This window comes from Nerophis lumbriciformis, linkage group LG17, assembly GCF_033978685.3.
Source record: "Nerophis lumbriciformis linkage group LG17, RoL_Nlum_v2.1, whole genome shotgun sequence".
Lineage (NCBI taxonomy): Eukaryota > Metazoa > Chordata > Actinopteri > Syngnathiformes > Syngnathidae > Nerophis > Nerophis lumbriciformis.
The window spans coordinates 21,935,219-21,947,590 of NC_084564.2; the positions used below are offsets into that span (position 1 = coordinate 21,935,219).

Below are 12,372 nucleotides of genomic sequence, written 5' to 3' on the forward strand. Positions count from 1 at the left end.
TCTGCGTCGTTTGCAAGTAAATTTCTTTTAGATGTACTTGGTTTTTATGTTGCTACTTTGCCCCTGTCTTTTGCCACACCTTTTATTGTTACCTTCTTAGTAACGGGGCGGTATAGCTCGGTTGGTAGAGCAACCGTACCAGCAACTTTAGGGTTGCAGGTTTGAACCCCGCTTCTGCCATTCTAGTCACTGCCGTTGTGTCCTTGGGCAAGACACTTTACCCACCTGCTCCCAGTGCCACCCACACTGGTTTAAATGTAACTTAGATATTGGGTTTCACTATGTAAAGCGCTTTGAGTCACTTGAGAAAAGCGCTATATAAATATAATACACTACACTTATCTTAAGACTGTTTTTTTTCAAGCATTTTTGCTTAGCTTTTTTTTTTTTTGCATACCACTTTTGACAGGATTAGACATGTCCTCTTATTTGTTGTACTTTTGCAACACCTGCTCTGCTGGACTTGTAAATAAAACTTTGTTTTTTGAACCAGTCACTATGTGCCTGCATATTGGGTTCCAGCCACACACTGCCTGACGTTTGCTTTTTGCAAAATTTTTATATGTGCCATCTTTTTTCCTGTTTACAATGCTTTCTTAACCTTTCTGATGACAGTGTGATGAAGAACAGGATCATAGTCCAGTGGCTTTGGGAAATGCATAACAAGGCAGAGGCTAAACTGGCGCCCTTAGCAGAATTTTATTTGGGGTACCCTCTCCCCGCCTCCATTACAAATTGGTGATCACACTTTTTTTCGTGAAACGATTGTTGTACTAAATTCGATGCATGCTTTGTAATTAAATGAACTATTGGGAAATAAATTATTCAATGATTATTTATAAAAAAAAAATATTTTAACAGTGTTAAAAAATACATGTATAAACCTTCCTAACTGAAATTCGAATCTAGTGTCATTTCTAGACAAGCACTAATGTCGGAAAAGGAAAATGAAAATAATGAACAGGAAATTAATAAGTAGATTAATAAGAGGAGTATGTGTTAGAAATGACTATGCAATGCAAAAGGGGTAGGTTTGAATACTTTAAGCTTCTTTTTACTCCTTTTTGGACATGTTGTCATGAGAAACTTGGAAATATATCTTGAAACACAATGCAACTGCATGCATGTTCGAAATAAACACAGTGTGTGATCTGCGTGATCGGCCTTGCATGGAGCAGTGCAATCAGGACTTCATGTCCAAAGCGCAACAATCCGAGACGAAAGAAGAGCAAAATACCACCCGACATGCCAAAATTTGCTGGAGGTTGTAATTTAGACAACTTTGTAGTCTTGCTTGTGTGGTAAATCCCCCTTGTCTTGCTGGCAAAGACCTAAGTGACCAAATTGAACGTACAGCACCTTATTACCAACAGTGACAAATTGACCAAAAAGCATGTTTCTCCTCATGTTCTATTCACATATAACAGGTGGGTTTTTTTTTCGTATAAGCAGACACATTACTAGGTTTAAATAGCGGCGCTTTCATTGTGACAAAACATAACTGGCAGACAAAGAAGCGTTGGATGCATAGTTTTAACACCCAACCCATCAACCTGTTTGTGGATGTAGTCATACTTGCAGGGGTGCCGAAAAGGGGGGGTAAAGGAGATGGATTCTAGGGGCCCATGATGGAGGGGGGCCCAGAGAGGCCCCTAATGATGATGAAATTATAATATAGAAAAAATTATTACACTGTGTTGGGGGCCCTGTAAAGATTATTTTCATGGGGCCCAAAATCCCTAGCGGCGCCCCTGCATACTTGTAAAACAAAACCTAAGATGGACAAAAAAAAAAAAAAAAAGTAATTGTGATGGTGGAGGAATGGCAATACTTTGTGTCACGTTGCTGCTACCACAAGTAGCTCTCCTATGCTAAAATAATAAATTGAGAAATTAAAGAAGAGTCAAAGTCTTTGGTATCCTTTTTGATACGCTGGCATGTTTAAATAAAAAAAATTGCAAACCATCCTCATTTTCACATTAGACTAATCGGTCTGTTCTTACTCAAATTATATTGGCGGTAATTCGAGTCACCCACATTTTCTAAACGTTTTACGTATAATTGCAGAGACTATCTTTTCAAAGAAGGTGCAGCACTACTTTATCTTCGATCCCTTCATCTGTTTTGGCCATACACATCCATCTTCTTCACCTTCTTCCTGATGTCCGACCAGTTCTTTTAAGAATTTTTTTTTTTTTTTTTTTTTGTGCAGTTCTCGGAGCCCAGCGCGTTAACAGGCTCACACATGCTATCCCACACACTCCTCTTTCATTCGCTTGAGACTCGAGAAAGAAACACTTCCTACTGACTCTTACTTAATTCTGATTGGACTGTGTGTGCAGATCTCAGGCAAATGGCTAATTTCAAAATGACTTGCATGTTTAAGGGGGCGTGGCAAGGGGTTGGTTTGGCAAAACATGTGCGGTCAATCCCGAGTTGATTGGGATTTAAAAAAGAAATAGGGTTTAAAACATTAGAATTTTTTGCCTACGCTGCTTTCTGGATTTGAGCGTATGCCAATTTTTAGTAAGAAATCCACAAAACTCTTAATACATGAGGCCCCAGGAGTCCATTCAAAGAGGACTTCCAAAAATGAAAAGTTAGTCACTTGTGTGTTTGCATGTGTCCTTGCATCTTTCATTTGTCAAAGGATCTTTCAACTTACACGGAACACCTGAAAGGTTTTTCTCCTGTGTGTGTTTTCCATGTGTGTTTGCATCTTTCATTTGTCAGAGGGACTTGTCCGCCCGAATGCAGCTGAGATATCACCCCCGCGACCCCAAAAGGGACAAGGGGTAGAAAATGGGTGGAATTGTCGAGGATATTTTACTACACAATGAACAACTGAAAGGTTTTCCCCTGTGTGTGTTTTCATGTGGGTTTCCATATTATGTTTGTTACAGAATATTTTACCACAAACTGAGCAACTGAAAGGTTTTCTCCTGTGTGTGTGTGGTCCTGATGTTCTAGTGGAAGAATGGCCGTGCAACCCGAGGGTCCCTGGTTCAATCCCCACCTAGTACCAACCTCGTCATGTCCGTTGTGTCCTGAGCAAGACACTTCACCCTTGCTCCTGATGGGTGCTGGTTAGCGCCTTGCATGGCAGCTCCCTCCATCAGTGTGTGAATGTGTGTGTGAATGGGTAAATGTGGAAGTAGTGTCAAAGCGCTTTGATTACCTTGAAGGTAGAAAAGCGCTATACAAGTACAACCCATTTATTTATTTATTTATTCTGTGTGTGTTCACATGTGTGGCAGCGTCTTTCCCATTTTAAATAACATTTTACCTTTGTTTGAGCAATTGAAAGGTTTTTACACCTATGAGTGTTCTCATGTGTTGATTGTCAGAGATTTTTTTACCACAAACTGAACAACCGAAAGCTTTTGCATGTGTCTTTGCATTTTTACTTCTCACATGATCTTTCACCACGCACTGATCAACTGAAAGGTTTTCCCCTGTGTGTGTTTTCATGTGTGTTTCCATATTATGTTTGTTAAAGAATATTTTACCACAAACTGAGCAACTGAAAGGTTTTCTCCTGTGTGTGTGTGGTCCTGATGTTCTAGTATTACATTTGTCAGCGGATCTTTCGCCATACACTAAACAACTAAATGGTTATTTTTATGTGTGCGTTCTGATGTGTTTTTGCATATTACATTTGTCAGATAATCTTTTACCACAAACTGAACAAATGAAATGTTTTTCTTGAAAGGTTTTTCTCCTTTGTGTGTCTGCATGTGTTGTGTCAAATCAGAGTTTCTAACAAAGACCTTTGGACAAACTGAACAACTATAGGGTTTTTCTATTGTGTGTATTAACATATTAGCTCTGTGAGAGGTGGTCTACTGCAGGGCTTGTCTGAAGTCCGGACTCTGTTCTGGATCCAGACCACGAGTCAGTCTGGACCCAATCGGGCCCTAGCCAGCCCACTTTATGTGAGGAATTACAAAAGGTGGGCGGCGTAGCTCAGATTTTAGAATGGCCATCCAGCAATTTGAGGGTTCCGGGTTCGTCTGTAAGATGGTGTTGAGCCGTGGTCGAACAGATGATGCCCTCTACAAATCTGGGTTGCAGCTTCTGAAGCTGCCATGCAAGGTCGTGACTAGGATGACGGAAGCTGGAATCAAACCTGAAACAGTCAAGTTGCTGGCATGGCCGCTCTACCATCTGCACCACAGATATGTATTGAGTATATATCATACTCAATACATACACACAACTTAAAAAGTAACTACAGGACAACATATAAGACTAGAAGATGAGAAGCACTGCATACAGTTAGTTTATTAATGCTAATAAACTAATCTGATGTGTTCATGTCGACGCCGTGAGATAAACACTGACATTTGTCGTTTATATACACTATTATTTACAGCTGAAATGGACCATAAGGTCTCACCTGACCTGCTCAGTGGCCTAGTGGTTATAGTGTCCGCCTTGAGATCGGTAGGTAGTTAATTCAAACCCCGGCTGAGTCATACCAAAGACTATAAAAGTGGGACCCATTACCTCCCAGCTTGGCACTCAGCATCAAGTGTTAAGTTTTAACTTATGAGGGGATGACTTTCTGACTGTCGGACACTGTCGACAAAAACCTGGCTTTTTATGTAAAATCCAGTACATTTGGTTTTTAAATCATATCGTTTGGTATATTATGGTTTTGTATTTCATTTACTAACACTTAAGTAAAATCAATTTGACCCAATATTGTCTGTTTATTTGCATGGTATCTGTGTAAAAATATACTAAACCACTCCTCCACATGTCAGCTAGATTTGTCTAAAATATTCTAAACTGTGAATGCTGTGGAAACACAAAGCACACCTTTAGTTCCAGAACCAAAGGTTCCATGAACTTAAAGTTCCTGAACTTTTGGTGGGAAAAGTCCTAATTGTGCAAATGTGCAAAAGAACGGTCTGAGACCCATGTACATGTCATGAATCATCACATCAAACAAAATGCGGCAAACTTGCCAATATTCCTTCCCCTGGTACAAATAGAGACACTCCCCCTACAACTTAAACTGGAACATTGCAGAGGACAGAGTGTGTGCTCTGGGTGTCTTGTTTAGCTTAGTTTCAGACAGTCCAGCAACATGCAGCTCTCTGCTTTGTGTACACTGCTGCTCGCTGGTGTTCTGGCAACGATTCAAGCTGCACCAACCGTCGCCCCAACTCCATCGGCGTACGAGCTAGGCATTGCAGAGGTAATAAAGTCTTGACAGTGGCTTGAAATATCTGCAAAAGATCCCTTCAGTAAATGTATTTGTGTATTAGGGGTATCTGTCACAGTTTTATGGAAATGTGGGGATCGGGAACACCTCATGCCTCTTCAGGGGCAACTTTAGCGAAGATCTGGAAGCCATGCAGTCTTTCTTCGGACTGGAGGTAACCAGCGTGGATATGAGAAACATTCTGTGTTTTTAACACGTTTTAACCCTTGCTCCGAAATGCCATGGATTACCAGGTAACGGGGGTCTTGAATCAAGAAACGTTGGCGGTTATGAAGGCGCCGAGATGTGGCGTGTCGGACATCGGCCGCTATGGACACTTTGCTGGGGAACCCAAGTGGAAGAAGAGGCTTATCACCTACAGGTATCTTGTTTATTTCCTTATTGTGTTTTAACAAGAATGGTGTCAGCGTGATTTCCTTGACAGGATCACTCAGTACACTCCAGATCTAAGCCAGAGACAAGTGGATGAGACCATCGCCCAAGCCTTCCAGCTCTACAGCGACGTCATCCCACTGGACTTCAAGCAGATCTCCAGCGACACTGCAGACATCATGATTCTCTTCAAGGGGGGACGTGAGTCCAGATGGAATAAAGGCTCTCCAAACCATACCTCTGTTCTCATCCTATCTGTTCCACTGCAGATCACGGGGACCTATATCCTTTTGACGGAGTCGGGAAAGTCGTAGCTCACGCCAACTCTCCGGGACGCAAGCTGGGAGGGGACACCCACTTTGACGATGATGAGCAATGGACTCTGGACCAAACAGGTAACTACAGACTCTAAGGTGCTGAGTCACTGTAAAGGGTTCATGAAAACCTTTAAACTATTAAGTTTCCAGAGAATATTCATATTTAAAACATTTAAGAACAATGTTTCTTAAATTAGCTTAAAATGGCAAAGCTTCATAAAAAAACATAAAAAATGCAATTTTTATTACAATTCACTAACTCAATCCTATAAGTTGGTATGGTATAGTGAGAGTTTAATTCACACTACTGAATTGGCTTTTAATATTTAATTATTATATTTGTCCACCAGATGCTGGTGTTTTTTTCATTCAAAGCATGCAGCAAAATGTTATATATTTTTTGTTTTGCAGAAGGGGAGTTATGTAAGCATACTGGCCTTTAATGGGTACACAATTTAAACAAAATTACAATTAGTATGTACTTGTTTTAGGGTATCATCTTTTTATATAGTAACCCATTCAAAGTTGCCATTTTTTGTTATCTAGGATGAGTAAGAATATTTAAAAAATCCTTAAGGTTTGTTTATTGTTTTCCAGGTTTATTGAGCCAGGGGACATATTGTGCATGAGAGAAATTAGCAATTGGAGAAATTTCTAAATCATCTCATACAGGGAAATCACTTATGAGATTTTCCTGATTTAGGTGTTAATCTGCTGCTGGTGGCGGCCCACGAGTTGGGCCACGCTTTGGGTCTGGACCATTCCAGGGACAGAAGTGCGCTGATGTTCCCTACTTATCAGTTTGTCAACACAAACGGCTACAAGCTGCCAGACGATGACATACGAGAAATTCAAGCCCTCTATGGTGAGTTTCAATGTCTCAAAATCAGTTCAATTTGGCTGATTAACGATTGGGCAAATTGCCCTAGAAGCAAGTGCCCCGCCACATCCAGTAGATGCTCTGCTGAAAATCTAGGTTATTGTTCTTTTTATTTAATGCAATTGTTTTTATTTAATGCAGTGTACTGATTATATTAGTATGTATACACATATATATACATATATATATATATATATATATATATATATATATATATATATATATATATATATATATATATATATATATATATATATATATATATATATATATATATATATATATATATATATATATATATATATATATATATATATATATATATATATATATATATATATATATATATATACACATATATATTTATATACATTTATATATATACATATATATGTACTGTATATATATTTGCATAAATGTATGAACATATGTATACCGTATATGTATTGTATATACAGAATGTTTATACTGTATGTATTAATGTATGTATATTGCAGTGACGTGCAGTCACTAGAGGAAAGAAAAAAAATGTAAAAAGAAAAAAAAAAAATTAAATTGTTATATGTATCCAGTGATTATACTATAAAGTTATTTTCCATTTAACTTCACCAGTTTTAGATTATTTTTTTTCAAAATCGCTGAATTTACACATTTGCCGTTCAAATACTGAGAAGAGACGGTGCGGTGAACAGCAGCCAGTTGAGGCACGTCACTCAGTGCCTCAACATGGACGGACTCGGCTAACTGCTGGCCTGATGTGCAATGAGACTGTATTGCTATATGAATTATATTATACATTTCCATAGTTTAGTTAGCTGAGGTATATAATGTACAGTGTATTTTGTCAACAACTGTATGTGTGTAACGTATTTCTTGTGCTGAGCGATCATAAAACGGCTGCAAAAGACGCACTGGCTGAGGCTCCAGTAGCCCCGCCTCCTGCACCCCCGCCATAGAATTGTTATATCAACTAAAGCCCACACTTAAACTTTCCACGTGCAAGATTGAATCTATTTGAAAAAGTTATTTCATAAGAAGCCAAAAAGTGCAAAAACAGTAATGTTCGTGTTGGAGGAGTTGTGAATGACTGCAGGGCCACAACATTAGTTACACCTACAGACTGCAGGTGTATCTAATTCACAACCCCTCCAACATGAACATTATTGTTTTTGCACTTTTTGGCTTCTTATTAAATAACTTTTGTAACCTATTTTTATGGGCTTTCCTATTTGTGATGTTAAGTTCCTGTTATGCGCTGTTATACAGTATATGCCTTGAGCTCTTATTTTGAAGGCGCCAAGAGCGGAAGTGATGACATGTTGTAGTGGAGCGGAGGTTTTTGAAAGAAGGTAAATAAAGTGGTCCTCGTGTAAACTGGAGCCTCCGTGTTTGTTATTTTGTAGTTTCATACAGTATAGGCGACATTTATAAACCCTCGGTTACACTTTTTTAAATAGATTCAATCTTGCACGTGGAAAGTTTAAGTGAGGGCTTTAGTTGTGGACTTCATTTATAAGTAAAGGTAAGACCATAATAACGTTTTTTTTATTAAATGTGCTTTTTTGTGTGCTACAGTTTGTATGTGTAAAGTTAAAGTTAAGTTAAAGTACCAATGATTGTCACACACACACTAGGTGTAATGAAATTTGTCCGCTGCATTTGACCCATCCCCTTGATCACCCCCTGGGAGGTGAGGGGAGCAGTGGGCAGCAGCGGCGCCGCACCCGGGAATAATTTTTGGTGATTTAACCCCCAATTCCAACCCTTGATGCTGAGTGCCAAGCAGGGAAGAATGCTGGTATGAGCTTTTAAACATAACCCGTTAACTGCTGCCAATCAAATGGTGAATAAGATACTCTTTAGGGTTCATATGTTTGTAAATCTGACTGTGATGAAGTCAGTGCCTCACCAGCCATCAACCTCACCGCACGTCACTGGTATATTGTATATTCATATATATATCCACATCTGTGTGTGTGTGTGTGTGTGTGTGTGTGTGTGTGTGTGTGTGTGTGTGTGTGTGTGTGTGTGTGTGTGTGTGTGTGTGTGTGTGTGTGTGTGTGTGTGTACAACTCTAAGGCTAAAGTAGCTAAAAAAAAGCTATCATTCTCATGTTGGCATGCAAATAACAGCATGTTACCAGTTAGCATGTGTCAAGTACCAAGTTATATGATTCTAACATGTATGGCTGCAAAATGTGCAAAAAAATTAGCATGTGTAAAGTACCAAGTTTTAGGTGTACGGCTGCAAAAGTAACATGCTAATTTTAGTGTGCTAACAATTAGCATGTCTCATGTAGCAAGTTATATTACTCTGAGGTGTAGCTCAAAAATTTTGCATGCTAAAATTAGCATGCTAATATTACAAGAGCATTTAAAAAAAAATTGAAATAATCTAGTTTATTTGCTAGCAGTTTTAAATACAATACTGAAGTGTTTTTTAACTGAAATTTGCCAGCAAGTTGTGTTTATAAATGATGAATGTGATGTTTTGTGATTAATCACATGACTTACAGTGTTAACTTTTAAGACAAAATATACATTTTATAATCATGAAGGAATTTCCATAGGACCCGGCAAGCATGTGTAATGACCAGTATGAAGAACAGTGGCCTAAAGGATCTATATACAAATTCTAACTTTACATGTACTTAAATGCATACTTGTTCAATATCCCTCTCGCAATCCACCAGGTAGCCATACAGCAGATCCAACAAAAGCCCCAATACCAAACTCGCCTGCTGAACCCGAACCAGAGGAACCAACAGAAGACCCAGCAAACGTTCTTCCAAACCCTCGTGACCAGCAATGCAGCAAGGATCTGGCGTTCGATGCTTCCACGTCCATCAGGGGAGACTTGTTCTTCTTTAAAAACGGGTACTTTTTCCACATTTTGTTCATACAACCACCATAAGCAGTTTTATTCTTATTTTGAATAACTTCACATCTCCCCAGATACTACTGGAGGTGGAATGCCGTGTCCAGGATACGTTTTGGTAAAGTGAGCACAAAATGGCCAGGGATCGACCTAGTTGATGCTGCGTATGAGGCACCAAACGAGAATGTGGTTCATCTGTTTGAAGGTAACACTCATGGAGCTTTGGTTAACTTTTAAATACAGTATCTCACATTTTAGCAACCATTTTGATGACAGTACATGGTCTCAGGGAACAATACTATAGAAGGTAAACGTTTACATACAGTGGTCCCTTCGTAAACGATAACAATACTAACCAAAAACAGAAATTTTATTTTTATAAAAATATTAATGTAATCACTTTAGTATTGTTTTTGTACTTATACTGTACTAGGTATTGATAGTATCGACATCTTGACCGATCACCCCTAATGTACGTTTAAGATTTAGCAGTTAGCTTCTTTTTTTGTCCTGCTCATTGTGTGTAATTGTGTCGCATGCTTGGCCATTCCATTTCTGCTTGTCCTCCAATGATAATGTTACTTGGAAGACACTTAGTTTATTTTTCGCCATGGTGGTGAGGGTTAAAATCTTAGAGGTGACACGTTTAATGCAGCGTGCTCTCTAGTTCGAGCCGGTGTTCTGGCAAAACATTTGCATGTGTGTAACAAGGAATCCAGAAAATGTAATTATGACTGCTTGAGAGTGCATCCCTTGCGAAGGAATCTTTCACATGACTACAATCTTTAACCACGTAAACACTGGGACCCAGATACGGTAAAGATCAGCTGCGCTCGGCATCTCAACAGACGATCGCCGATCAGTGATTGGGATCGGGACATCTCTAATATTACTGTCATGAAAATGTGAAAAATATACTTTGTTTCGTGACATACTGTCCATCCGTTGACTGTTTCTCTCTCTAGGTAATCAGTACTGGGGCATTAAGGCCATTGAAAGGACTTTAATACCAGGTTATCCAAAGCCTCTCACCAGCCTGGGCTTGCCGTCCTCTGTCAGTAAGATTGACGCAGCAGTCTACATAACACCTACTGGGAAAACATTGATTTTTGCAAACACGCAATATTGGAGGTAAGTGTTGAGTAGAGACAATCACCACAAAGCTATTTTACCCGTGCTTTGATTTCAAATGGATGCGACCATCCATCCATCCATCCATCCATTTTCTTCCGCTTATCCGAGGTCGGGAGACATAGTTTTCCCAACATGTCCTGGGTCTTCACCGTGGCCTCCTACTGGTCGGACGTGCCCTAAACACCTCCCTAGGGAGGCGTTCGGGTGGCATCCTGACCAGATGCCCGAACCACCTCATCTGGCTCCTCTCAATGTGGAGGAGCAGCGACTTTGAGCTCCTCTCAAATGACAGAGCTTCTCACCCTATCTCTAAGGGAGAGCCCTGCCACCCTGCGGAGGAAACTCATTTCGGCCGCTTGTACCCGTGATGTTGTCCCTTTGGTCATAACCCAAAGCTCATGACCATAGGTGAGGATGGGAACGCAGATCGACCGGTAAATTGAGAGCTTTGCCTTCCGGCTCAGCTCCTTCTTCACCAGAACTGATCGATACAGCGTCCACATTACTGAAGACGCCCCACCGCCTGTCGATCTCACGATCCACTCTTTCCTCACTCCTGAAAAAGACTCCGAGGTACTTGAACTCCTTCACATGGGGCAAGATCTCTTCCCCAACTCGGAGATGGCACTCCACCCTTGTCTGGGCAAGAACCATGGACTCGGACTTGGAGGTGCTGATTCTCATCCCAGTCGCTTCACACTCAGCTGCGAACCGATCCAGTGTAAGCTGAAGATCCTGGCCAGATGAAGCCATCAGGACCACATCATCTACAGAATGCAGAGACCTAATCCTGCAGCCACCAAACCGGAACCTCCCAACGCCCCGACTGCGCCTAGAAATTCTGTCCATAAAAGTTATGAACAGAATCGGTGACAAAGGGCAGCCTTGGCGGAGTCCAACCCTCACTGGAAACGGGTCCGATTTACTGCCGGCAATGCGGACCAAGCTCTCACACTGATCATACAGGGAGCGGACCGCCCCAATTAAACAGTCCGATACCCCATACTCTCTGAGCACTCCCCACAAAAACCATAACTAGCTTTATTTGATTTGCTCTTAATGACATCAACCATCATTGTTGCTCAACAATTTAATTGTTTTGATGGGACGGTGCTGGCATGTTTAAAAGGCTTTATTAACGGTTTCTCTATTTGTGTGCTTTGCCACAGCATTGATGAAGCTACAGACCAAATAGATCCCGGATATCCAAAATCCATTGCTCAGGACTTTCCTGGCGTGGGCTCCAAAATAGATGCTGTTTTCGAGAATTACGGTGAGCAATAATTTCTGTCATAGCTGTTTTGCTACCACCCCTTTGCCATAAAGTTGCGTTGAAATGTTACTGTCTCTTTCATAGGGTACCTTTATATATCGGTCGGCCCAAAACTATTGGAATTCTACAAGCCCCTCCAGAGAGTGACGCGGATGCTGCTCAACTCCAACTGGCTTGATTGCTACTAAGAAGGCTGCAGGGTTGGTGCTTCATAAAGTGATGTATTTAATACATAAAAACTAAATAAATCAGTTGTAAAAATGTCACTGTCAGTCTGAGAGTACAA

The 12,372-nt window shown here is 40.3% G+C and overlaps 2 protein-coding genes across 2 annotated transcripts in view; one reads left to right on the plus strand and one right to left on the minus strand.

Moving 5' to 3' along the window:
- tbrg1 (transforming growth factor beta regulator 1) overlaps window positions 1–12,372 on the minus strand; it is a 40,829-nt gene that overhangs the window by 18,832 nt on the left and 9,625 nt on the right. The gene's annotated exons all lie outside the window — the stretch shown is intronic.
- LOC133614688 (collagenase 3-like) lies at window positions 5,012–12,350 on the plus strand. Its single transcript, XM_061972853.2, has 11 exons — window positions 5,012–5,206; window positions 5,277–5,387; window positions 5,467–5,594; window positions 5,658–5,806; window positions 5,875–6,000; window positions 6,626–6,787; window positions 9,495–9,678; window positions 9,757–9,884; window positions 10,645–10,810; window positions 11,983–12,086; window positions 12,171–12,350. The coding sequence occupies exons 1-11, from the start codon at window positions 5,096–5,098 to the stop codon at window positions 12,272–12,274; spliced, it is 1,473 nt and encodes a 490-aa protein (XP_061828837.1). The 5' UTR covers window positions 5,012–5,095; the 3' UTR covers window positions 12,275–12,350.

Coding starts and splice junctions, on each gene's coding strand:
- LOC133614688 (XM_061972853.2), top strand. CDS start 5,096: ATGCAGCTCTCTGCTTTGTGTACACTGCTGCTCGCTGGTGTTCTGGCA. Junction 9,679..9,756: donor TTGTTCTTCTTTAAAAACGG/GTACTTTTTCCA, acceptor ACATCTCCCCAG/ATACTACTGGAGGTGGAATG. Junction 12,087..12,170: donor TGCTGTTTTCGAGAATTACG/GTGAGCAATAAT, acceptor TCTCTTTCATAG/GGTACCTTTATATATCGGTC.